Source organism: Pteropus medius, unplaced genomic scaffold (genome assembly GCF_902729225.1).
Source record: "Pteropus medius unplaced genomic scaffold, Ma_sr-lr_union100, whole genome shotgun sequence".
NCBI classification, from domain to species: domain Eukaryota; kingdom Metazoa; phylum Chordata; class Mammalia; order Chiroptera; family Pteropodidae; genus Pteropus; species Pteropus medius.
Window position 1 is genome coordinate 7,927,365 of NW_024349802.1, and position 26,043 is coordinate 7,953,407.

The window sequence follows — 26,043 nt, forward strand, 5'->3', positions numbered from 1 at the left end:
AATATATACTGTGATAAAATTTATGTGAATGTGGTTTCTCTTCATCTCTTAGTATATTTTATTGTGCTGTACTCACCTTTCACTTAAAGGAGGAAGCACTTCAGGGCTTCTCTTTGGCACATCTGAATGCCAGCATCTCTACTCTTGCACTTTGGGACCATTATTAAGTAAAATAAGAGCTACATGAACACAAACTCCGTGATACTGTGACAGTCAGTCTGATAACCAAGATGGCTACTAAATGACTCGTGAGTGGGTGTATACACAGTATGGATACAGTGGACAAAGGGATGATTCACCTCCCAGGCAGGACAGAGCAGATGGCATGAGATTTCATCACACTATTCAGACAGTGCTCAATTTAAAACTTATGAATTGTTTATTTCTAAAAATTTTCATTTAATATTTTTGGATCATGATTGACTGTGGGTAACTGTGGAAAGTGAACATGCGGATAAGGGAGACTACTGTACTTGTGATTCCCTGGATCAAAGAAGCATAATCTGTTCTTTTTGCTTCGGTGCCTCTGTCCGTTGTGTTCCCAAGCCTGCGCCGATGCTCCTTTTTGCTGTTTCTAACAACTGCTACCCCTTCTCAAGATCATCAGCTGGAGGGTAACTCTAGGATGGCTTTCCTGATACCTCAGAGAAAATCCACTGTTTCATGCTTAGGCCCCACGGCATTTTATTCTTAGGGTCCAATAGCCCCGTCAAAGTGCTCTCTGTATTTTTGACACTTTCGTACTTAACTAATCAGCTTCATTCATTTGTATATTCCAGACCAGGACATGCCACCAAATTATAAGACTTAATAAATGTTACATAAAATGATTTAATACATATACTCTGATTCAAGAATTTCGTTTGTAGGAAGGTGAGGAGCAAGTAAGTGCTGGCATGTGGCTGCCAGGGACTTGATCTAGAAGCAGCGAGGGGGATATGCCTGGCTCTTACGGGAAGAGTTGGAGCCAAAGCTGACTGTTAAAGGCTTGTTATATTGTACATAGATAACTGTAGTGACTTTCTAAAAGTCCTAGAAGATGTGAGTAAAAGAGGAGTAAGTGATTGCATTTAAATAAGTTTGAACCTAATCAGGGAAATCAGATTCCTTTTTTTTTTTTTTGCTTTAAACTGATTTATCCAGTGCATGACTGAATAATACTTGGAAGTAGGACTTTTACCTATTTTGTAAATGTGAAAAAAGAAGACTGAAGCTTTGACACCATTTCATTGATCTCTACAGCTTCCACTGTCACCTGTGTGCTGGTGTTTTCCAGGGTTTCACCTCCAACCCCAACCTGCATTCTAAGGAGCTGATTTAAATATTCCTCTGCCAAGTGGTATCTATGCTGATAAGTCCTGCAGACACTTCAAACTCTGCATGCCTCAAACCGAACATTTGGATCTTCTATCCAATAACCAAACCTGATCTGCTTTCTGATATAGCAAGTAGAGTTCCCTTCCACTCAGCCTCCTGAGCTGGAAACCTGGGTTCATTTTTGTCTTTGCCAGTTGATAACCAAGATCTGTGGATTCTGATTCAAAGTATCTCTTCTGTCTGACCCCTACTCCCCATACCCATAATCACGATGTTAATTCAAGTCCTTATAATTTATTTAGTGTCTGGATGTTTGAACGAGCCTCCTGATTGGTCTGTTCACTGACAACAGTTCCTTCTTCTACTCAGATGGCAAACCATCATCCCCTTGGCTAAAAATCTGCAGGATAAAATCCAAGCATCTTTATTATCGTACCTGAACATGCTTCAATAATATTAGCCCCTTTTCCATAAACCCAGCTTCCTCCAGGTACGCTTGTTCACCAGGTACACTGGGCTTTTCATTCCTCTGCACATGTTTATCCTTCCGCCTTTATGCCTTTCTTTCTCTTCTCCGTTTGCTGAACTCCTGCTCATCTTTCCAGAATGGTTTTCTTTTCCGAGTAGCCTTCCCTCACATTACCAGGCAATTGGTTGCTCTCATCTCTGTGTTCTCACAGCATTTTGTTCCTACTCTACTACATCGTAATTATCGTTTAACACTCCAGTCTTTCCCGTGCTTTGAGGACAGGCTCTTGGTCACATCCACACTTGTAGTCTGGGTACAGTATCTGGCACACAGAAGCAGGACTACCCTTTGCTGTTAAATCATTTAACCAGTCTCAGCCTGTTTCCTCATTTGTAAAATGGGAATAATAATCTCTTCTGAAACTGTACCTTTGACATCGTTTATAAAAATGCTTAACAGAAATGAGAAGCAGAAAGAGCTAGAAAAGTGGGGACTCATGGGATTATTAGTCTGAGCTTTATGAATGAAGAAGATGAGCAGCAGATCTGTGAATGCCTGAGCTCATGGTGGAACCTGGATCTCCTCACTCAGTGCCTTTCCTTCTGCTTTGGGAACCTCACCTGTCAAGCCTCACCTAGAACTGCCCTAAAGGATAGTATAAAAGTATGATGTCATGTTGCCTGTGTGTGACATATGCCTTGTCTTGGGGAGAGCGTGACCACAAGGCTCCAAGTTATTTGGTTCCTTAAGTAGTCTCTCAAATCTGACTACCATGAGAGCACTTATCAAATATTTGCTTTAGGTGAAGAAAAGATCCAACTCTTTATAGTTTGGTTTCTAAATTTGTAATCTGAGAGGAGATACCACTTAGGGAAATAAACTCTTGTTTCTCATTTTTTTTTAGTCGAATTAAAACATTTTTTCTTCCTCTCGCACATTTCCTAGCACTCATCTCTATGTTTATATTAAAATTCTAGTTTTAAGCACATAGAACATCAAGTTTCTGAAGTGCTATGGGAAGGTTTTGAGTTAATTCTTTGGAGTATAAACCTTAAGCAAAATTAATAATCACTGGAGAAGAGTATCATCAGAAAGATTCCTGGGCCACTGTTTTTAAAGAATATGTATGAGAAGCTGGAGAGAGCTGTTAACTCAACTGGCAACGCCCTGGTCTTCATCACGCAGTCAGCCAGCAACTATATGCCGTTGTTCTCAAGAATAAAAACATGAGCTCTGACTGCCTACCCCCACCCAGATCCAAGCAACTGTATTAGTAAATGTGGAGTATGTTTTATTTCCAGGGTGTGCGTATATGTGTGTATGTGGGAGGTGGAGGAGGGACGGAGATGGTTAGCATTTCAGCGTGGGCTTTCTTAATTTTCAAAGCATGTAACCAGTAATTAGCAAGCCTGCTCTGGAACCTAGAAAAACAGGCCATTATTATTAATTTCACACTGTAGGTGTTAGAGACAGATCATAATAATATGAAAGATAATCATGCTATCAAGCATTTGGGGATTCCTTTTCTATTTGAAAATTGATAGTATTTAGCAACTTTTAGCCTCAATCATTCTTATGCCACTGTAATTTTAGGACTAGGTGTACAATTTTAGTTTTCTTAGTTTTTCCGAGTCTTACATCATACTGCTCCTACTGTGACCAGAGATTGTACTCCCCAACTCTTTCAGACCTTTGGGGGTCAGCCAAAGAGTACAGATGGTACTATACCACCTGCTCTATTTTACTTAGAGCTGATGGAAAAGTTCATGGCCTTCTGTCGTTCAGGCAATGCATGTTTTGAAGGGAAACCTGTACCAGCATTGCAGTATGTTTATTGCAGAGTTTCTTATCCCTGCACCGAGAGTGTTTAACATGGTAGGTACCGATCATATGTTTTATAAATGGAAAAGGAAGAGACGGTTTATCAATAACAAGTGAGATTTCTGAATGATGATTTTTTTCACTTTGCCATCAAATGCAGTTCTCTCAGTTTTCTTGATTGATGTTAAATGGAACTCTGCCTTAGATCCAGGAGCTGTGGTAGCATTTGCTAGCTTCTTATAATTCACGGACTTGAAGGGTAGCAGAATATACCAGCCCCAAATATGCCACTTTGGCATAAGGATTATTTTGAGCTAAAGGCAATTGAGAAGTAGGTATAAGGAAAACTCTCTGCCCTCCTCCCCCTGTTTGGCTAAAAACAGGGCATAAATCTGTGAAAGGTATCCTCTCTTCCCTCTCTACCAGCAAGGATAGAAGTTAATCAGTGGAGACAGCTCTAGCTCCTTATCATCCCAGAGACAGCACCAGAGGAATCTACATTACAAACCTTGCAAATACTAGTCCTTATCTACCATTAGTCTCTCCAGATATTTACATTCCCACAATTTGATGCTTTTTGAAGCTCGAGTCCTATTCCTTTGTCTTGTCACTTTTCTAAAAATTAGTTGTTCTTTTAAGATGCTCTATTAGCCCAATTCCTAACTGCCTTGTTTTACTCATCTTTGAGTTCTCCCATCTTTTTGCACAATGCATGTTAATAAACTTCTATTTGTATTTTTTCTTGTTAATGTCTTCTGCCAGTCTAGTTTACAGGACTCCAGCTGGAGAACTTAGGAAGATAGAGGGAAAAATAATTTTTTTCCTCCCCTACAGCCTAATAGAGGAAGAAAAGAATCACAACTTTTTACCAGTATTCAGCCTAAAATCCAAATACTAAAATAATCCAAACCTGTGAACTCAGAAGGGTGGAGGGAAAGTCATTTTTCTTTCCTACACAGGCCTGTCTGTCTGTCCTTGGCCAGGGCTCAGACACCCTTCTTCACATGGCGCTTCTTCAGTCCCTGAGGCCAGCCTTACACTGGGCCACAGGAGTTGTTCTGTGGTGGGACTCAGTGAATTGTCAGAGATTTTGTTTTTTTGATTATGTGTAGGGACTCTTGACTCATCAGAATGACATGAAGATTATTTTAAGCTAAAAACATCTGAACAAACAGGAGTTTAACTTCTTTGACTCCCTTTAAAACTTTTTAGCATAGTCTCCCAAAAATACAGCTACCATAAATCCCCCTGGGGTGGGCAGGGCAGAGGGGACAGGTATAAGCCAGAAATGAGACTGACCACTCTCACCTAGATGTGAACAAACATCACAAACTCTCATGCCTTCCGTTTGTTTTCCTAAAAGCTTGTGTGTTTCCTCAAAGTCCTCTTTTTCCTTACAAACTCTTTTCTCCCCTCCCTTTCACTGTTAAATTGTTACCATAAACCTGTCATAACTGTTTAGCCAGCCACTTCTTTTATGCACTTCTATATGCATATGAATAAATTCTGTCTTTTCTCCTGTTAATTTGTCTTTTGTTAATTAATTCACAGGCCCCAACCATTGTACCCTAAGATCGTGGAAGAACGTTTTCCTCCCAACACCTAACAGTAAAATTTTCCAGGAACTGTTATTTATAATGTTAACATCACATGGGGCCCGGAGCAGGAGGAAGCCAGGTTACAATATTTAGTGAGAAAACCAGGATTCCAAATTGTTTGTACAGTTTTGTTACCATTGCACAAAACAAATCAATACACAGAAAAAAATAACTGGACCTTCATACTGGGTAATAGGTCATAAAACAAAGTCTTAGGAATGAAGCTGAAGGAATAGTCAGAACACTGGGATGGAATAGGAAGTTTAGAAGCAGAAGTGTGTATTTGGGAATTGGTGTGTGATAGAGGTTGCATCACAGATTAGTGGGGGAAAGTTAGATTATTTAATAGACGATACTGAGAAACTAACATCATTTGGATAAAAGCAAAAATGATACAAACTCACCCTATATACAGATGTAAATTCCAATTGGACTGTAGACTTAAAAATGAATAGTAGATCTATGAAGGTAATGGAAGAAAAGAATAGATTTATTGTAGGAATATATATTTGTGACCTTGGGTGGAGAAGGCTTTCTTGATAAGGCTAAATGCACAGATGCTTTCAGAAATAAGGGTTTCTATTGAACAAAGTGTGCCATAGACAAATTTAGCTGAGGAGTGATAGACTGGGAGAAGATATTTGCAATGTTTGAAATAGGCAAGGAACTAATACTTAGAATATATGAGGAACTCCTGAAAGAAAAGTTTAAAAAACTCCAAACAGAAAAAAGCCTGTTAAAAATGGGTAAAAGAATAATAGGAAGAGGCAATTCACAGAAAAGAGAAACCCACATGGCTAAAGATCATATGAAGTGCTCAGCTTCATTAGCTGTTAGAGAAATACAAATTGAATAACTTTACATTCTTTATGTTAGCAAACATTAGAAAGCAGGATAGTACCTAGAGCTGAGCAGAGCAAGGCAAAACAAAGCCCCAAGGGCAGGCCTTCTGCAGAGCAGCCAGTGGTGCTCAGTGGAATGAACCCCAGGCCTCTGACTGGCCTGGATCTGTAACATAAAAATGCTAAAATAGGATTGTAAGCAGGTACAGGGATGTTCTTTGCAGCATTATTGTGGTAACAAGAGATTAGAGGCAGTTCTAGTAATTCATCACCATCAGATTGAGAAAATGAAAGGCTGAAGATACAGATAATGGAATACTAGCCAGCAGACAGAAGCAATGAACTAGGTTTATATACAGCAACATTGAGAGACCATAAAAAACATGATATTGAGTGAAAAACGTAAGAAATATCATGATTTTATATCAGAATCCTTTTTTTTGTAATTTATAAACACATATACATACAAATCAGCAATGTATCTTTTCGTAGTCTCCATTAGCATGTAGCCTCCATGAGGGCAGAGATTACAGGGTTTTCATGGTCTCTAAGTGTTCTCTACCTCTGGAACTTTTCACATGGTAGGTGCAAAAGAAGTGTTTCTTGACTGAATTATACATATAGACATACATACATATATATGTATATATACATTATATATGCACTTATATATATGTAGATATATAAAAATACATTGAAGTGGGTGCTCTTTGCGGTGGGGGAGAGTGGAAATGAGGATAAAGTCTGAAGGGAAACAGAAATATGATAATGTTCCCTCAACTGAATCATAGTATTCTATTTTTTGTACCTGGGGTAGGGGACCACTAGGGGGAAGTGTACCAAAATGTGAATTGTTTTTAGATGGTGGAATTAATGCTTTTCTTTTTGTTCCCTCTACATTTCTATATTTTCTAAAAATTCTGTAATCAGAATGTTTTATTTTCATTATCCCCAAACCCAACACTTGAAAATGTTTTTCTCATACTTGAGAGAAGCAGTACCCCAATAGCAAGTTCCCCCATTTCTTTTGTCAACTTCCTCCCACCTCTTACCTACCCTGCCTCCACATGCACACACTTTAACACAGTTCCAATATCTGTCTTTCCTTGTGCCTTAGTCATAGAAAGCATTAGCAATCTCTTCTTTTCTTCCTTTTCTTTCTAGTTTTAGGACTGTCTTTGGCTTCCCAGAATAACTGGCCTGTAGCCTTCTGTCCTGCCCTGCTGTGAGGGTCAGCCTGGATTCCTGGTCTCATCCTTCCTCATTTCATCTCAAGTTGGTGCTACTTAACTATGTTGGGTTGAATAGTGTCCCTTCCAAATTCGCTCCTTCCTGGAACTTCAGAATGGGATCTTATTTGGAAATGGAGTTTTGCAAGCGTAATTAGTTAAGATGAAGTCCTACCAGAGTAGAGTGGACCCTTAATTCAAAGTGACTGGTCCTTATAAGAGAGGATAAGAGACACAGAAAAACACAGAAAGATCACTACGTGACAACAGAGGCAGAGATTGGAGTGATATGTCTACAAGCCAAGGATCACCAGGGAAGCTAGGAAGAGGCAAGGAAGGATCCTCTCCTAGAGCCTTCAGAGAGAACATGACCCTTCTAATACCTCGATTTTGGACTTCTGGCCTCAAGAACTGTGAGAGAATAGTTTCTGTTGTTTTAAGTCACCTCATTGGTGGTACTTTGTCACAGTAGCCCTAGGAAACTAACACATCCACCTAGACTCGACTGGGTGTTCACCAGTGAGGATTTTGAGTGCTCAGAAAAGCCTGGTCTGCCCCTGGTGTGCTCCTGGCCTGGCATTTTCAACACCCAGAGCTTTGGAGGAAGAAGAGGGAGAGGACTACTCTATGCCTTTATTTATGCTAAAATCAGCTCCAGTTGATCGAGTCAGAGGTAAGAGTTAGCCATTTTCCTCTACTTTAATGAAATATTTAGTTGGTCCTTGCAGCCAAGAGAAGGAGAAAGATGTCCCCAATGTACTCGAAAGATAAAATTCCATTGGGATCCTTTCTATTCGGGAGTAATCACTCCTGAACCCTCATTCCAGTACCCTTGTACTGGCATTGCTTTGCAATGAACAGCCTGGCCAAGGCTGGGGTATGCCTTTCTCTACCTCCAAAGGTCAGTATGGAAAATCAGAATCTTCATCACTCTCCTGCCCTCCTGTTCTCCCTATGGAGGACAAAGTAAGGAGTTGGCTCTGTTCTGCCTCCTCTCTTGTGTCTCTCCACTGCCGGCGCACTGCTAGGAAGCACTGAGAGACCCCAGGGACAGAAGAAGCAAGTTCCTGGGAGCTCAGACAAGAAAGCTGTCCTGGAAACAACCAGGGGCTAGTTACCCCTTCTCTGAGCGTACACTCTCTCTGACTGTGATGGGTCACCCACTAGTTGAGATGTGCTGGTTCTTCTGCACTTATGTGCCACTTAACTCTTTTCCTGGGAGGACCTCCCCTTTCTACAGTGGTCATGCAACTTTCAGTCTTGTCCCCTTCAATCCATTTTCTACAGTAGGCAGAGTGGATCTTTCAAACTGTAGATATGAGTCACTCCCTCACCTGCTGAAACCTTCCAATGGCTCTCCATTCACACTACAGTGAAGTCCAACTTCTTACCATAGCTGCCAATAGTAAGGTCATGACCGAGGTGTTTTTCTTCAGTGCCTCTGTTACCTGCCACCTCTCCCTTTTACCCGCTACAGTAGGAAGGTACTCATAGCTCTCTAATGGGCCTCTCTTTCCCCTCTTTGCACTGGGCTATTTCATGTACAATTTCAATCCCTGGACCATCTTTCTCATTCCCTGCCATCTGTTTATCTCTCCCATACCCTCTGGCTTTCTGTAAACACTATCTCCTCTGAGAAATTTTTAAACACATGCACATGTGTACATGTGCATGCTGCACAGCACACACACACACAATCAGCTGTCCCAGTAAGTCACCTCTTTTAAAACTGTCCTTTTACTGCTTAGCACTCAGCATGATTTGTAAAGTTATGTTTATTTGTGTGACTGTATGAAGAATGCCTGTCTCCTTCATTAGAAGGTCCTGAGTGCAGGAACTTTATCTTGTTCATCATTTTATCTCAGCAGCCAAACCAGAGTCTGGCTCATAATAGAGGCTTTTAAGTGTTTACGGCATGGATGCTGAATTTTCAGATAGCTCTGTAACTAGAATCCACCCAGTTCTGATAATATGTGGGTCTACATATATTTCCACATTTAATCTGAATGTGAATTTGCTGCTAGTTAAACACATGCCTCCATGTTGATGGTGTATGCAGCATGCTTAATTAATGTCATCCTATCATGAGTAATTTATATAGCATTGTAACTTTTCTTCAGAGAAAAATTCTGCATTTTCATCATTTCCATTTGATTTAATTTGTGCTACTACTCATTGACTAATATTGTCTAAGAACTGTCTCCATTTTCTTCACATCTCTGATATTTCAGCCTGATAGTTGCACTTGTATAGGAAATGATTTTTTCTCAGTGTGTGTGTGTGTGTGTGTGTGTGTGTGTGTGTGTGTGTGTGTGTTTGTTGATAAATCTTTTTCAAGGAGATATTTTTCAAAAAGTAATCTGTATTTGGCAGGAGCTCCGCCTGCCCATTTTCTCCTTTCTCCTCTTTGCTCCTCCGTCTTTCTTGCCCACGTCGCTTCTTTTCACAGCAATATTTTAGTAGCACTTCAGGCTTATTAAGTTTCAGCGGTCTGCATTTTTCCAATTGGAAAATATTCCCTTGGCCTGTTTTTAACCATGTGCTCACTGTACAGTTGGTACTTTTTCTTGTTTAGGAATGGTCTCTTGGTAGGGAGCAAGGGAAGCCTAGCAGTCAGGAAGACGCTTAATGAATAGAGGGCTTGCTGAAACTGAAGTTGTGTTTATTGGGAGGAAGTTGTGGCATTGGAAATCTCAGTGGGCTTCGGAGAAGAAAAAGGGAGCCTCACTGAGCAGTCTAGGGATAAATTATGTACTTATTATGGGTCAGATTCTCTGCAGAAGTTTATATTCTTCATCTCATTTAATTCTCACTAACACCCTAGGAGGTCATTATTCATTAATTTACTCACCAGTTCATTCATTTACTGAGCTCATATTAGGTATTTAGTACCTAATATGTGCCAGGACTTTCTAAAGGTTAAATGAGGTGAGACATAGAAAGCTCTTAACAACTGGGTGAATTGTGATGCCATTTACAGAGATTAAGGTAAGAGCAATTGTTTGGGTAGGGAAAACAAGCATTCTGTTTTGGACATGTTACAATTCTAATACCTACTCCCCTCTCCCCCTGACATTTTTCAAACAAGAAAACTGACTTCCAGTAGATGCCCAAGATGCATGGTTGCCAGGAGATGTCTCTGAGACTGGAATCCAGGTCAGTCTTATTCCAGAGCCAAATTCTTTGCTCTCTACTCCATAGCATAGCTGCACTTGGTGTTCACCAGTACCCGTCCTTTGCTCTTCTCCTCATCTAGCAAAGTGGCCTCCTTTATACCATCTAAATACCTACCACCCAACGTATACTGTTGCCCTGTACTTCAGAGGTCAGTACTCTTGGTATGAACCTTAGAAGAGGACAGTCATTTAACTTTAGGCATTAGTTGTGACCCAATGAAAAATTAACATTAAAGGGCACATACTTAGCTCATTTTCCTGTTATGACTTATTTATGAATGCTTTGGTGAAAGTGCTCCTCCAGTCACGTAGGTAGACAAATAAAAAGACAAAGCTAACATGGGCAGAAGTCATCTCTGTCCGCTATCCTGAGATGAGCCAGTCCCTGGAACTTGCTCTCACTTATGAAGCCAATGATCTTGGCCCCAGTGCAGACACGTCCATTGGCATGCCTGCTCTAACTGCACGTTAACCTGTGCATGCTTAGTTGGGGCCTGTCCTCTCATAGCTCATGACCTGACATCTGTGATTTTTCTCCTCTCTGCTTACATTCTGCATCACCAGGTGCTCAAGCATAGAGCTTGTGTGACCCAGGATATTGGGGATGACATATAAGTGAGTGCTTTTGGGAGTTTTCTGCCAGAGGTTTTTTTTTTAAAACAAACAAACAAACAAACAAACAAACTTTCTTTTAAGACCTGCAGCCATCACAGCTTAAAAAATATTTTCCCAGTGGAAAAGGAAACAATTTTCAAGTCATTTTCTGCATGCTAAGCAGGCATTTGTTTATACTACCAGCCAAGCTTTCAAACTTCAAGGAAATGTATTTTCCCAGGGTGTTGGTCTATAAAATTTCAAAATCCTAAAAATATTCAAAGCATGTGAGAAACAGGTGCAAACACAGATTCCACTGGAGGCTAGAGGCAACGAGCTTATTCAGCCTTTGGTACTACTGCAGGCCCAGGGTGGGCCTTTTCTCAAGCTTCCTGGCTCCTGGCTCCAGAAGGCCAGAGTTCAAATGTGCTGTGAGATCTTCCTGCCACAATACAAAGTCAGTCTTCCTTCTTCTCCCCTCCTCTTCCCTCTTCCATTTTGATAAGTTTGCAAGCAGATTACAAACTGTCATCTCAACATCTTTTCCTTCCACAATGGGATCTCACTAGAGATCATAGCAGGTGGCAAATTGGTCTGATTTATCACAATTTGCATTTTTAATTTGTGATATTTTGGGCCCAGGGAGGTTTTTTATGGGCCTTAAAATGGCAACACAAACATTGATACATAATTCATTATCTATTTTTCATAATACATGTGGTTAGCAACCCATTGACAAACAGAAATATCATCAACAGTTTAAGCAAGATGAAGTTACAACTTTAGCTTTCTTGCCCCCTACTCTTCCCCTCTGCGGTCTATTAAGAATAAATTGCTTGTGACTGAAACACAATCAGCAGCCTCCATGCTGATGTTTTTTCATCAGGAAAAGCTTTCTCAGTTGCAGCTGTTATTTAGAATGACCAAATCTTAAATAACTGAGGTAGAGTGTTTGTTGGGCTTCCACAGTTCCCTGCCTTGGGAGCACTGGGTACATTTCTATTTCAGCAAAAGGTGAGAGAGCAAGAGGGATACCACCAGTCTGCGTTCTGCTTCCTCTTTCCTTTCAAAACCCTAAACCTCACTCTACACATATTCTTTTGTCCGTTGCTTCCCCATCCCCTCCTGCCCCTCCTAGGCATTGCTTTTGGCATAACTCTAAATCAGAGGAAAAATTTAACACCTGTAGTCCTTTTAAAACAACAGCTCCACAGATAAATGACATACATAGGCAGAATGCTCAGGAATTTGGGAAGACACCAGCAAAATAAAGGGGGCCCTGAGCAATTTTGTCAGAAAGATGATCAGTAAAGAAAACCAAGAAAAATGTAGAGACCTTATTGTGTTCTTCGTGGCAGAAGCTGTAACTCAACCGAGATAGACAAATTCCTTCTTTTTTCCATGCTACTCCAGGTACCTCTACCCAGAGAAAGCCTGTTCCATCAGTGGAATACCTCTGAATAGTCCATTTCATGCCAATCTTCCTCATTCTCTGTCTCTTACTGTATAGATAAATCAGCCAACCAAAATGTCATTTGTAGGCAGTGTTCTCAGACCCTACATGTTACGTACTGTGGGCAAGACCAAGAAAACACACTCTGCCTTCCAGGAATTTAGTGGTCATTGATACCATGCAGTACAGCATGTGATTGGGCTTTAGTTATTTAATGTGGTTGGTTTTTTCCCTCTAATGACTTTCTAACCTTCTTTAGAGCTTCCCTATTTTATAATGTCCATTAAATACCTCTGTTTAATTCATACATGTAGGAAGAGTTTAAACCATAGATAAAAATAATCACTTGCTTAATCAATTGAAATGATTATCTTTTTAGGATTTCCTTCATTTCCTTCATCTCCTTCATCAATTATTTATGGAATGCTTACTAGATTACTGAGCACCTTTCAAGGTACTAGGAATGCCTCAATGGCCACATCAAGTTTTAATATCTTGCTAGACCTAAGAAGATTAGAAAGACATAAGAATATCCTTGAACAGTTGCATAATTTCCACACTGAAAATAATAGTTTTTAGCAGGCATCTGACTCCAGCCACAATTTACTGGAGACATTGACATTGGCTGTACTTCTTGGTAAAGACTTGACTCAATTCTGGTGATAAACTAAAATGGCTCCAAAGACAATAGCCTCAGCAGCTGAGTCCGGATTTTCATGCATGATGGTAGGCAGGAAGAGTCACTCTCAGAATGAGTGTTTTAGAGGATCTGGAGGATGACATATGAGATCTTCGTTGAGAACCTGATAGCTGTTTTTACACAGTTGATGGCATTGGGTAATCTCCATAACGTGACTATGGTCAGCAATGCGTAGTCCCTTTAAAGCATAACAGACTCCTAAAGAGTTGCATTTTAGAATGCATACACTTACCCTTGATTCTTTTATTACAGTTTGGCTTCCCTCTTGCTAAGCTGCTCTCTTCTCTGAGAAGATTTATAGTGTCAGGAATGCTCATACAAGAGTAGCTGAATAAGTAATAAAGTTCTAAAGGAACACTTATGTTAATTTGTAATGCACCATTTGTCAACAATCTGAAAGACATTATTTCAAACAAAGGTAAAGAAGGGAATGTTAACAGTCAGTGAATGTATTTGTGCTAACTGTTATTCTGTGTAGATCATTGCACTGCATTGTCATCATGTTAGTAGTGCTTTTAATTGTCCATAATTTTTGTAATTTACTTTTTAAATCAAAATATCATAGTAAATGCTTTTTGCAGACTTCCAATTTTATATATGATATATACTCAGATATGCCAGACTTTGGGTTTTGGTAAAAGAAAATAGATTGCCCAAGTGTAATTCCAAATGTTAGGTTAGCATCATTTTATTTAGTAAGGCTGGCATGCTCCCAGATAATTAGAGAATCGTGTGATTAAAAACATTTTAATCGTGTGATCCAAAAAACATTTTTTGCTTGAATTGTTTTTTTTTCTTGGCCATAAATGTCTAAATTAATTGACTTAGCCATTTCTTTCACATGGCCTACCCAGATTCAATCTGAAGCCTAGGGAACGAGCAGAATTCCATCAAGTTTCCTTGGGACATCACTGGCCTTATTGCTTGTAGAATGGAGTTTATTGTGCATAAACAAGGAAAGAATAGGCTAGCTACATTTCTTGTGAGCTTCATTGAGTAATCTCTACATCTACATCCACCAATTTTTCTAAATGGGGCTGTATACAATGCAGGATTTAGGGAAGTCTCTAATCCAGTAGCTAGGTCCAAGATGGTGGGACAGATAGAGTAAAATTAGTTTAATTATAGTATTCTTCATATATTCACAATTTTTGGTACGCTGCAGCTTCTTTAGGCCCGGTTCTTCTGAACCTGGCTGTGGGTGATCCCCTTTGTACAGAGAGGCTTCTGTGGCCTTATGTATGTACAGCTAAATTATTGCCCTCTTTAGTCCTAGTGCCTCACACGCCAAGTCCTCTAATTCATCTTACCTACCAGTCAAGTAAATTCTCCAAACTCTAGCTTTCACCATTTTAGTCTCCTAATCATAAACTTTCAGCGACTGTCCATTTCCTTCAGGATAATGTCCAAAGTGCTCAGCCTGACACTTAGGTTCCTCTGAGATCTGCCTTCAGTCTAGCTCTTCAGCATTCCTCCTGTGTGCCTCTACAGGAAGTCTTTATTCTAGTCATTTGGAGCATCTCATCAGCCCCCTACCTGCTCTGGGCCACTCTGGATTTCATCTTCACTTGCCTCCTCTGCATGCCCACCTCTCTCTTCCCACTGATCCAGTTCCTCCTGCTCAGCAAGTCTCAGACCAATTCTCTTTCCTTCTTTGAAATCTCCCTGAATGATGTGGTCCAGGGGGCCTCCCTTGCTGTGAGTTGGTACCTATCCTTGGCCACCTAATTGTGTCTCATGAAAGGGAAGCTCTTATACTGATATTTTTGTAGACAATTAACTTTTCTCCTATAAGTGTTATCTTTTCCCAGTTCTGTGTTATTTCCACATGTGAAACCTTTTTGTATGCTCCATGGCATCATAGTCTCTGATTGAATGTTAGGATGAGAAATTATGAGCCCAGTTGTAGTTTCTACTCATCCAGCCACACCTTCTGCAGTGGAGAATTCCTTCATCATTCAGATAAAGATGAAACTCTGGGAAATCCAATGCATAAATAAGGCCCATGACTCTCAATTTCCTGTAGTGGCTAAGAGCTGGCTCTGGGATCTGAGTGCCTAGTTTAGAATAGCGATTTTGCTCCTCTCTGGCTATATACTTTCTATTTCTGTGCCCTTATATAAAATGAGGATAATAATGGTGTCCATATCAATGGTTGTTGAAAGGATTAAACAACATATAGTGAAGCAATTAGATCTTGGCGCACGATTAGTGCTCACTAAATATTTGTTTTAAGTTATTATTAAACATTGTCAAAAGAATTGGGTCCCAGTCTTCTCTATCAGGAAAAGCACGGGCCCACTGTTAAATAATGGACTTAGGAGATGGGTCTCTATCCCCTGGGCTAGTCTGCTAGGTCCAGGTGCTCTCAGGGTAGCTGAATTACAGGGCTTTGCCCTAGCCCATCTACTGGGGTGACAAGCATAACTCTACAGAAGTGGTTTTATTTTCATTTTAATGTACTTTCTTCTCAGCTCTTTGACAGGACAATAGCAATAGCTTGCTAAGTTGAAAAGGCTGCAGCCCAGTCTTTCTAGCATTAAATGTGAGACTGAATCTAGGGTCAACACAGTCAAAAGTGGGATAGATATATGAACAAGACAAACCAAAAGCATGCAGATGAGACAACCAAGAAGTCCAAGACCTGGACTAGGAAACCACCAAAGGTATCTAAATGCTCCTGAGGTTCTTGGTGGCGGAACTGAGACATTTACACCGGAATCACAGTATAATCTTGCCTGCATGCTGCTTGTCTTTTACTGCATGCATTTATGCTTAAGTCACCGATTCACATTTATATGATTTCAGATGTTTCACCTAATGGGTGCTTTTTTTCTCAAGCCTGCATCTGACACCTGTTGAGCAAGTACCCTTCCTCCTTGTGAGCCCAAAAGGCAAGACCCTGAGGCCTTCACCCTTTGTCAGACCAGAGGACAACCCTTTTGGCTACTGGACACACCTGGAAGAGCCCACTGCGCAAGCTGCCTGCAGAGTGGTGAGTGGTGAATTACCTTGAATTCAGTCTCAATGTTGGCTAGTCTGGCTAACTCGTTGCTTAGCTCCAGTGCGGTGAGGACAGGGTCTTCGCTGGACAGGGACAAATAGGCAGCACTTGCCAGTCCCTTGTAGGCATTCATGCGGGAGCGGGAGTGGCTGAAGGAGTCCTTCCGCTGCTTCTCAGTGCACTCGGTGCACTTGCAGAAGTAGTCGTGGGGCCGCTCAATGCGGGCACCCTTGAGCAGGAGGATGTGCACGATCTCGTACTCCTGGCAGTGGGCCGCCAGGATGATGGGCGTGATGTCGTGGGAGAAGCGTGTGCCATCTTCATCATAGGCATAGAAGTCATCGTCACGCAGCTCCTGCTCTAGTGGGCTGAGTGTCAGGCGCTGGCCCTGCGCGAAGGCTGGGTGGTTGAGGATGGCCTCCACGATGCGCACGTAGCCCTTGCTGATGGCCAGCAGCAGCGCGTCGCCAACCCGTGCCAGGTTCTCCTTCTTGAGCAGCAGCTCTGTGACCTCTAGGTGTTCGTTGCCCACGGCCAGTTGCAGTGCGTTCTGCCCCATGTAGTCCACACAATTGAAGTTGAGGGTCTTGGACTCCTCCAGCATTTTTCTCACCACCGGGATGTTGCCGTACTCGGCTGAGTCCAGGAAGCGCTCCTCCTCCGGTGTCAGGCTCGTGCCCTTCTCATTGAACATGTAGGCGGGACCCCGGATGGCCTGGCGGCGGCCCTTTTCCCTCAATGTTGTGTGCCGGCGCTGCATGTTTTTGAAGGTGTTGCTCCCCAACCTGTGGGGTGACAAAGGCAAAGATGCTTGGTTACTTTCCCATGGGCCTGTGGGTTCCCCAGGGACAAAGCAAACAAAAATTGTTGAGGTTAAGAAAAGAGTGTCATGATTGGAATCTTCGTAGAAATTATGAAATCTTACTAAAAAGTCATTGTCTTATCCCTGAAATTAAGACAAATTGGATAACCTGAACTATTCTTATTCAAATGGAAGAATATTGATTTAGTTATCCAGCATCTCTACCCTTTGGGTGGGTAGAGGATTGGTGGCAGAGCTGAAATATGGGTTTATGTGGAGTGTAATCGGAGATAGAGGTGGCGGGTGTGGGTTACTGATGTGGACAACACAAGTCAAGGGCTGTTTGTTGTATTTCTATTTGTGCAAAGTTGAGGATATCACTTGACTTCCTTGTGCTTTTAGTACAACACTTCTCTGCACTTGCACCTGTACAATGTAGGTAACCTTTTGTGTGCTGTAGGGTCCATAAGAAGATGAAATGAGTTAACTTGTGCGTAGAAAGTGCTCAAATGCTCAGTTGATGCTGGTTTTATTCTGTCTCCTGCCTATTGGTATGCCTAGTTCAACAAGGGCTGTGCCATAGAGATGGCTACCATGGAGACTGCTGTCTTTGGTTCAGGTGAATCGCTTCTAATGAGTTCCCATTCTATGACAAAACAGCAACAACATGCAAGCATGGCACACACCTCTGTTTCTACATCTACTGCTATTCTCTATGGAGACTGTACTTGCTTTCTGGTCCCTGAGAAGCCTGAGCACTTACTAAGGGCAAGACGTGGCAGGGGACACCATCCTACTCACTGATGGACTATAGAGGTCCTCTTGAAAAAATTTAGACATAACTTTTTAGGATCAAACCTGGGTTGTTTTTTTTATGGTCGGAAGAACAGATCAATTAATATGCTAGCTTCATTTCTAACTTGCCCTTTCCCACTGTGGCATAGTGTAGAGGTTAATACTAGTACTACTAGTAATAGCAGTTAACATTTATTAAGCATCTATTATATGCTGGGGACTATACTAAGAAGTTAATATACTTTGCATGTATTACTTGTGTAATTCTTCTGTGAATCCTGTAAGGTAGATACTATTATTGTCTTTATGTCAAATGAAGATCTCGTGACAAGTGAGGCTGAGAGACAGGCTTTGAAGTCAGAAGGTCTAGAGTTGCAATCTTGGCTCCACTTTTGCCAGCCTGTGACTTTGGACAAATTACCTAACTTTTAGTTTGCCAGGGTTTTAAAATGGCTGAATGGAGAGAATAATAGTCATAGTATAATGTGAGCTTGAGCCAGGTGCCCAATCTCCAGCTAGCCTTGAGACCTTGAGCAGGTCCCCAGCTCAATATGCTTTAAGTATAAAATAGAGAGTCTGGACCAGATGTTCCCAAACACTCTACAGACTTGAACATTTCAAACTTTTCTGATCTCCAGTTGGGCTTACCCATATTTTCTGTTCTCCTTTTCTAGTCTACCCCCACTCACATTGCTCAAGTAATATTTGAATGGCATACATTTTGATAAGAGAGTATCTGTTCTAAAGAGTACTTACTTGGGGATTTGTTTTGAACTATTTTCCATGTTCCTTAACTGTCTTTTTGTTATTGGTCATGTCTCCATGTGTTAAGAATACTCAGTATTTCACTTAAGCCATCTTAAAACATAATTACAGAGGAGGACTTCTGTATTAAAAGTAGTGTTTTGAGATTTTTTTTAAAGCGGTGTTACTCAGTCTTGTAATTAAAAAAAAATTGGACTGGCTTTAGTTTTCTGCTCATTTTACCTTTTGACTTGCTCAGACCCTTTCAGTTTTAGCTCTTGTAGGGCCCTTTCTGGTATACAGCAAAGACTCTGAGGTCAGAGCTTGTACTCTCATCTTGCTTAGGCCAGAGTCACATTTCTTGGGAAAAACTGCTAGACTATTCAGTGGAGCAGCTTTTTAGCTGCAAAAAAGTAAAGGAATAATGATGGGCAACTCCCTCAAAAGGCAACTGTGGATAATAAATCCCAATAGAGAGTTCTGTGATCCTTTAGGGAGCGTCTGAACTGCCAACCACTTTTCTAAAGTGCACTTTGATAGAAGATTGTTGGGGAAAAGATTCTTAGGATTCAAGTTCATGAGCTCCTTCTGAGCCCATTACTCTCAACAGTTCTGTATTCTGGGGAGAGAGACTACTCACTGATGTCAAAGTAGACCATAGATGAGGAGTCTATAAAAGAGCTTTTCAGAATAGAGGGACTCACAAATAGGGTGCAGGCATTTATTATTATAGGTTTTTCAAAAGGAGAGAAAGTGACTGAGTTGAAAGCTAAGCAGTCATCTCATTTGTATTCCTAAAGGACCTTGTTTCAGAGGATATTATGAACTCATTTTCAAGGTCTGTCATCTGGGTACACAGACTTAGGTGGGAATTGAGCCCCCCAAACACTAATAATCCTTTTTATAGAATTACTCAGCCTGTCCTATGATGAGGCTTCTGCCCTCCTCAGAAGCACCTCTCTGGACTTAGACATCACAACTCAAACCAAAAGAAGACAGTTTCCACTCAAGAGCATCTGAGCAGTGTGTCAGATGAAATGGCAGCTGCTCTAGAAGAAGCTTGAGCTTGATTCCATGTCACTTTTTCATTAGAGTTCTGCTCAAGAGGGAGAATAAGTAAGATTCCAAGGTCAAAGTATACAACTGTTGCACAGCAACAAGCCATGGGGAGATTAATTCAAAGGAAATGTAATAACTACTGAACCACGTCAGAGTAGAGAAACATTTCACAAGGAATACATAAGTACTCAATCTAAATTCAGACTCCACATAAATATCATAGATGCTACAGCCTACAAACTTAAAGGATGTTGAAGCATTGTTTGTTAATTCCTCTCATTAAATGAACATAAATAGCAAAATATTAGCATTCTTATTATTTTAGGTAGAGAATCTTAGGTAGGTGAAGCAAAAAGACTAAACCTTAGGGAAAATAATTTCTGCACAAGAGTAGAAACATATATATATGTTTCTATAATTATTTCTTATAATAGAAAAAATGTGTATGTATTGTTAGTATTTATCGGAAGTTAAAATGTCCTCACCAGTTGACATGCATTTTTTCCGACTGACCTTCAAAGCAGACACCCAGATGTAGTAAGAAATAAGCAAGCATCTTTTTCCCAGCCTTTAAAACCTCAGCTCTGAGATGCATTTGAATGTTCACAGAATTGTCAATTCTGCTCTTTTCCTAGCAGAATTTGGCATTGATGAAACTTTATGGACCTTCAAGTCATGTATGCGTATAAGCATATAATGGGACATGCTACTCAATGAGATTGCTTCCAACATAAGGGGTTTCACAGCAGACCCTGGAGCCACATGAATTGATTCAGATATCAGTGGAGGCCTTTTACCTCACTGGGAGCTTCTTATTAGCTCTGATTCCCTCTTACTCTGATATCCCTCTAATGATGCCTTTTAAACATTTATTTTTTTAGCTTTATGAAGGCGTAACTGACGAAATGAAGAGAATCCCACTATCTAGTTAACACATTTATCACTGTATGTATGTATGTATGTATGTATGTATGTATGTATGTATGTATGTAGTGAGAACATTTAAGGTCTACTCTCTTAGCAAATTTCAATTATGTAATAGTGTTATCAACTATAGTCACCATGTTTCACATTAGATCTTCAGACCTTATTCATCTGATAGCTGAAAGTTTGTACCTTTTTACTAACCTCTCACTATTTCCCCCATTTAAATATTTATACACCTAAGAATATATTTAGCCACCATATCCTTGTCATTTAATCTTGACTTTAGTCAGGCTTTAGTTATATGTTTCACATGGGTTGGAAAGAATCCACAAAGATATGTCAAAAAGATGAAGTCATCTAGTCCACAATAGCTGGTGTCCAAAGCTCACACTCATGAATCAGATGTGTTGTTCTTCTGGACTCCAGGGATTTAGTCACAGTCTTAGGGCCAATGACGAGCAAAATGATTCTTCCTAAAGTGCAATTAGCATTTGATTGCCCATACTTTAATATTTTCCTTAAAAATGAACTTTGAATGCAAATGCCTTTTTATTTGCATATATTATTGAGATAATGAGGGATCAAACTCATCAAACACCTCAATTAAGATCCTGTGTTTTTCATTTTCTATAAATGCATACCTTGACATTTGATGTCATTGAGAAGAAGGGTTCCAGTGGAAACAAAACTGTATTTGAGAGGACTGATTATTAAACTTCCTCTTAATCCTTCAGTTGCTATTTTTATCAAGCTGCTCTTACAGATGCATCAGCTAGTCTGAAGGAAGCCAGATGTCAGTGATCCATGAAAAAGTATGAATTTTGTATACTAAATCCAGCTGCAAATGAGCATGACCATAAAGCCTTTTAGAGACAGGGATTGTCGTTAATTACTGATGAAGAAAAGGCCACTTAATCAAATGTCTTTTTAGAGATATTTGTTGCCTTTTTTTTTTTTTTTTTGAAAAAAATTGCTACATGCACCACAGGTCTCTGTGGAACTCATTCAAGCCTAAAACCAATGCAGTCTGTAGCATTTCACAATTGAACATAGATCCAAACAAAATCCAAGAGTCATATCAATCACCCAGGAAAACTCTGGTCTGTGCATCCTCTCTTAAGTGTATATATTCTGAGTTTTAGTCCAGAGCAACAGTAATGAAATAGGCAAGTGATCTAGAGTCTTCTCCTAAACCTGAGCTCCCTTACCAATGGAAAGGGAGTAATAAAATCTATTTACCATTGGCCTCAGGACCACAGTGAGAATGAAATAATGTATATCAAATATACTGGATACTGTAAAACCTTATATAAATGTTCATGACAATAATGATCAAAACTTTACATATTAATACACTTAAGTAAATGATTATAAATTGGCTTACATTTCATTCTACACTGATATTATTCAGCTTGGCTGTTTTTCTAAATGACTACAGAATAGTGATAGTTAACATATATTACATGTTTGCCCTGTGCCAGACACTGCACTAAATGCTTTATATAAATTATTTTAAGTTCATACAACTCATATGATAAGCTTAGCTATTTTGTCACTGACTAATCACAATGATTAGCATTTATCACACATTAACCACATTGCAAGCACCATGCTGAATACTTCACATGTGTTATCATTTTAAATTCTCATAAACTACTATATGATATAGGTGCTGTTGTCATTCCCATTAAATAGATGAGGCTCAGATAAATGAACCACTTTTTCCAAGGCTAAACAACTTGTGAGCGGTAGACGAGAGAAAATTAAAGAGTCTAACCTGATTTCAAAGTCCATGCTGTTGGCTAGATGCTGCTTCCATTCACTTTCCTTCTGCATTTTTTTCTAAATTTCTTTAGACTAAATTTTTCCATTAGAGTGCAAGATCCTTGAGGGCAGGGGACTATTACTTGTTTATATGGTATATGTACCTGGCATCTAGTACGCCTGACATTTGCCATATGGTGCATGGTCAAATAACTTAATAAATTCTTAAATACTTGAATTTGGATTGGTCATTAAAGAAGACCAATAAAACAGAGGTGTTACTGTTTATCAGTAGTCTCCTTATAAATGCAAGAGCCGTATAATGTTTTAACTACTATTTTATATTTGTAGCTAAGTTTCAAGGCAAAATTATTTTCCAGTTAGCTCTATTATAAATAATGGCCCATAAGTTGCTAGAAGAGACAGTTAATATCGGAGAGTATATATATTAAGTCCCTTGGATGACTGGGGCAGAAAACTGAGGCATTCCCACTTCTGCATAATACTCCTAAAGTTTTTGTTATGTATTTCCAAAGGCATCCAGCTTATTTTTAAATATATTTTTTTTATTCTGTTGAGTGGAGATAAGATAGTGCATATAAATTACAGTGCCAAGTAAGTGCTCTAGTAACCCTGGATAATGTTAACTACTTTATCTTAACACAATTGTAATAATTCTAGCTCTAAAGCATTCAAGTTTCCATCTAAGCTAGTGACAATAATTTGTTTCTACAACATATGTATTTTGAATAAAAGAAAAAAGATATCCACCTATTATCTTGTGCTTATGCATGAGCTCATATACCTCACCAGTCAGGTCCTATAGCAAACAAGCAAAGTATCCTTCTGCTTCTCATTACATTATATTGAGGTAGATATACTTTCCAAAAAGTTCTGTTGATGAGCAATATTTTTTTCCCATTGCATCATGGATTGAAAATATTACCTAGTGTTCCTGAATTTTAATAAATGATTTTATCATCAGTTTATTTTTCACCAAATCATCATTTCTCTAAACATTATTTAGAGAAGAGGTTATTCTCGGTATTTTCAAACTACCTTATGTATTAACCATTCAAGTATAATTAGTACTTTGTGTGTGCACCTTTTATTTATTCTTTTTTTAAATCCTTATTTGTCTCTTTAGAACTGGGGAGTTATGAAAATGGGTGTGTATACTTTGTGTATAGCTCCAGCTAGAGATAAACAAGTTCTATAGTTATATTTTCCCCCAAAATATTTGTCTTAGAATAAAATAAATATATGTAACCTTTTAATTGTTTCATTGACCTCTGTGGCAGAAGAGTCTGAAATGAACATCTACCAAGAAAGTAAGAGAGGCCCTTAAATTGTGAAATGACAATACTGAAAAAAGTATGCTGAATATTTATCTGGGGGAGGAAGTGTTGATTGCTTTTCCTAATAAGCAAGAGATCCTGGCGGCTCTTGTGTAGGATACAACATGCATCTGCAATTAGCCTCAATGAGGCTCTACATAGTTCTGATTTTTTCTGGGTCAATTACTGCCTAAAGGAGTTAGCTAGTCTACATGCCCCTAAGCTTAGGAATAAGTGTTTTTGGAAATAAATTTTTATGAAATTATAATTGTGACAAAGAACATTGGTAAGTTGTTAAATAATTGAACCAATGTCATTGTTTAAAAGATCTTAGAGAATGTGTTTCAGTCATATCCATAATGAATATTATGGATTTAATGTGAATTCATTCATAAATCTGATGTGTGCTCAGTGCTTCAGAAATAGAACCCACCAGCAGATGGCATTCTGAGGCAAAAATTCATGGAGCGTCACCAGACAGGGTCAGTCATTATTGCCTCTTTCAAATCTACCCGAATCCATTAAATCTTTAAATTACTATTAATTGCAATAGCATCTTGGTTATATCTACTTAATCATAATTTAGACGAATTCACAAATTCAAACTTGAAAAAGGAGTTTCTGTGTTCCAGAGTTTCAAAGCTTATGTCAAAGCCCTGCCCAGATTATATCTCTTTTATTAGGAGCATATTAGTTTTAAATGGATGTCCAAAGGACATATTTTCAACAGAGAGGAGGAAAAAAAATAATCTCTTTCTTCTCACCTTTAGTTCTTTAATAGTGGCTACTTGTTAGAATACAGCCTTCTTCCTCTTCCCGTTCTCATATTTATATTAAGGTAAATGCAACCACACACAAAAAATCAAATTAAGCTGCTAGTAGTGAAGTAGAAGAGACAACGCGTATACTCTTTTCTAGGATAAAAACTACACTCCCGCACAAAAGGACTGGGCTACCAGAATTTGTCTATTTCCAAATGGCTTTGTAAACTTAGACTTTTGATGAAAAGTAAAAAATTCCTCTACCAACTCAATAAATAAGAAAAATTTCAGATCCAGATTTACATCTAACAAATCCAAGCAATGCAGAAGGGGAAGAGGGCTAATAAATAAAAGTTTAATTCTATAATTCAGCGAGGAAACAAACCTCTACTGGAAAAATCAACAAGAAAAAATCATCATAGCTGCTTACATTGACGGTGAAATACGCAGGCTTGTCCCTCCTCTAGATGACCGGAATCCGGTGTTGAGTCGGGGGAATCTGACTCCCCATCGGTGGTAGCCTAGGAGGTGCCGCTCTCCATGGTGCTGAACTGTAAGAGCTGATCGAGAGCGGAGTTGGAGAGGATGTGAAAGCGCGCTCAGCTGTCCTTTGTGCTGTAATGGGTAAAAACTCGCCTTCTGAAGCAGACCCGCCTTACTGTTCTTTTTCTAATCTGGGGAAAATTTCCCAGGGAACATGACGGAGAGGGATCGTGTGTGAAGCTGGCATGTGGCGTGGTAATGGGTTGGCATAGTCCCCACCCCTTCTCCCAGACAGTAGCTTTGTAAGGGAGGTGGCAACTCTGCCTAGCTCCTCATATTTCTACCTGCCCCCCTCATGCCTGTAAACAGCTGGCCCCAACCCCCCCCCCACCACCACACACACACACACACACACACACACACACACACACACACACACTCTCTCTCTCTTCACACACACACAATACAATACTGTATTACACACACACCCTTCAATTATATAAGACAGCAGGTTTTGGCTCTGGAGGCAGAATACTCATCTGTTTAAATAAATTACAAATGAGAAATGAACTGTTTTTCTACCTGTTGTGTCTGTGTGTGTTTACAGAGGGAGGGAATTAAGAAAACTAAAACCAGAGGAACCTGAAGAGTGACAGCAGTAGTTTCCTTTAATAGGCTTTAAGGTCACACCCCACTTTGTCTTCTGTGAGTGATGTATCTTCTAACTTTACCTTTTTGTTTCATATCTTTTTGCATTGTCTAGGATCAGGAAGAGGTCAGTGGTGTAGATCAAATCTGATGTTAGTAAGAAAACTTGAAAAGGGTTAGCTTTCATTTGTAACTTTCCATTTTATGAAAGGAAATTCCTAATACAGAAACCTATTTTCCCCACAGTTCCCACTCTCACCAATTGCTATGTTAACAAATGGTTTATGATTCTTAAACACTAAGGTGTTTTGATGGCCTCATTGGAGAGAAACTTCCTTAATTGAAATACTGCCTGTATGAGAGAAACCAGGATTGCTCCCAGGATCTACCTGGGTCACTGAACAATAAATTGGAGTGTTTATTCTTTAAAATCAACTCACGGATTAACAAATGACAGTCTGTAAAGACTATCTCTGTGTACAGATGCAATATTTAGGATTAAAGAGTTGGCTTATAATGT

At 39.7% G+C, this 26,043-nt stretch overlaps 1 protein-coding gene across 4 annotated transcripts in view; it reads right to left on the reverse strand.

The window, feature by feature from the left end:
• TRPC7 (transient receptor potential cation channel subfamily C member 7) overlaps positions 1–25,113 on the reverse strand; it is a 126,143-nt gene extending 101,030 nt beyond the window's left edge. For all 4 annotated transcript variants that reach the window (XM_039836099.1, XM_039836097.1, XM_039836096.1 and 1 more), the window contains exons 1-2: positions 24,823–25,113; positions 16,211–16,988 (exon numbers count right to left, since the gene is read on the reverse strand). In XM_039836099.1, coding sequence (XP_039692033.1) covers positions 16,211–16,988; positions 24,823–24,824 — 780 coding nt within the window. In that variant the 5' untranslated portion in view covers positions 24,825–25,113. The remainder of the gene's footprint in view (positions 1–16,210; positions 16,989–24,822) is intronic.
• Positions 25,114–26,043: the final 930 nt, after the last annotated feature.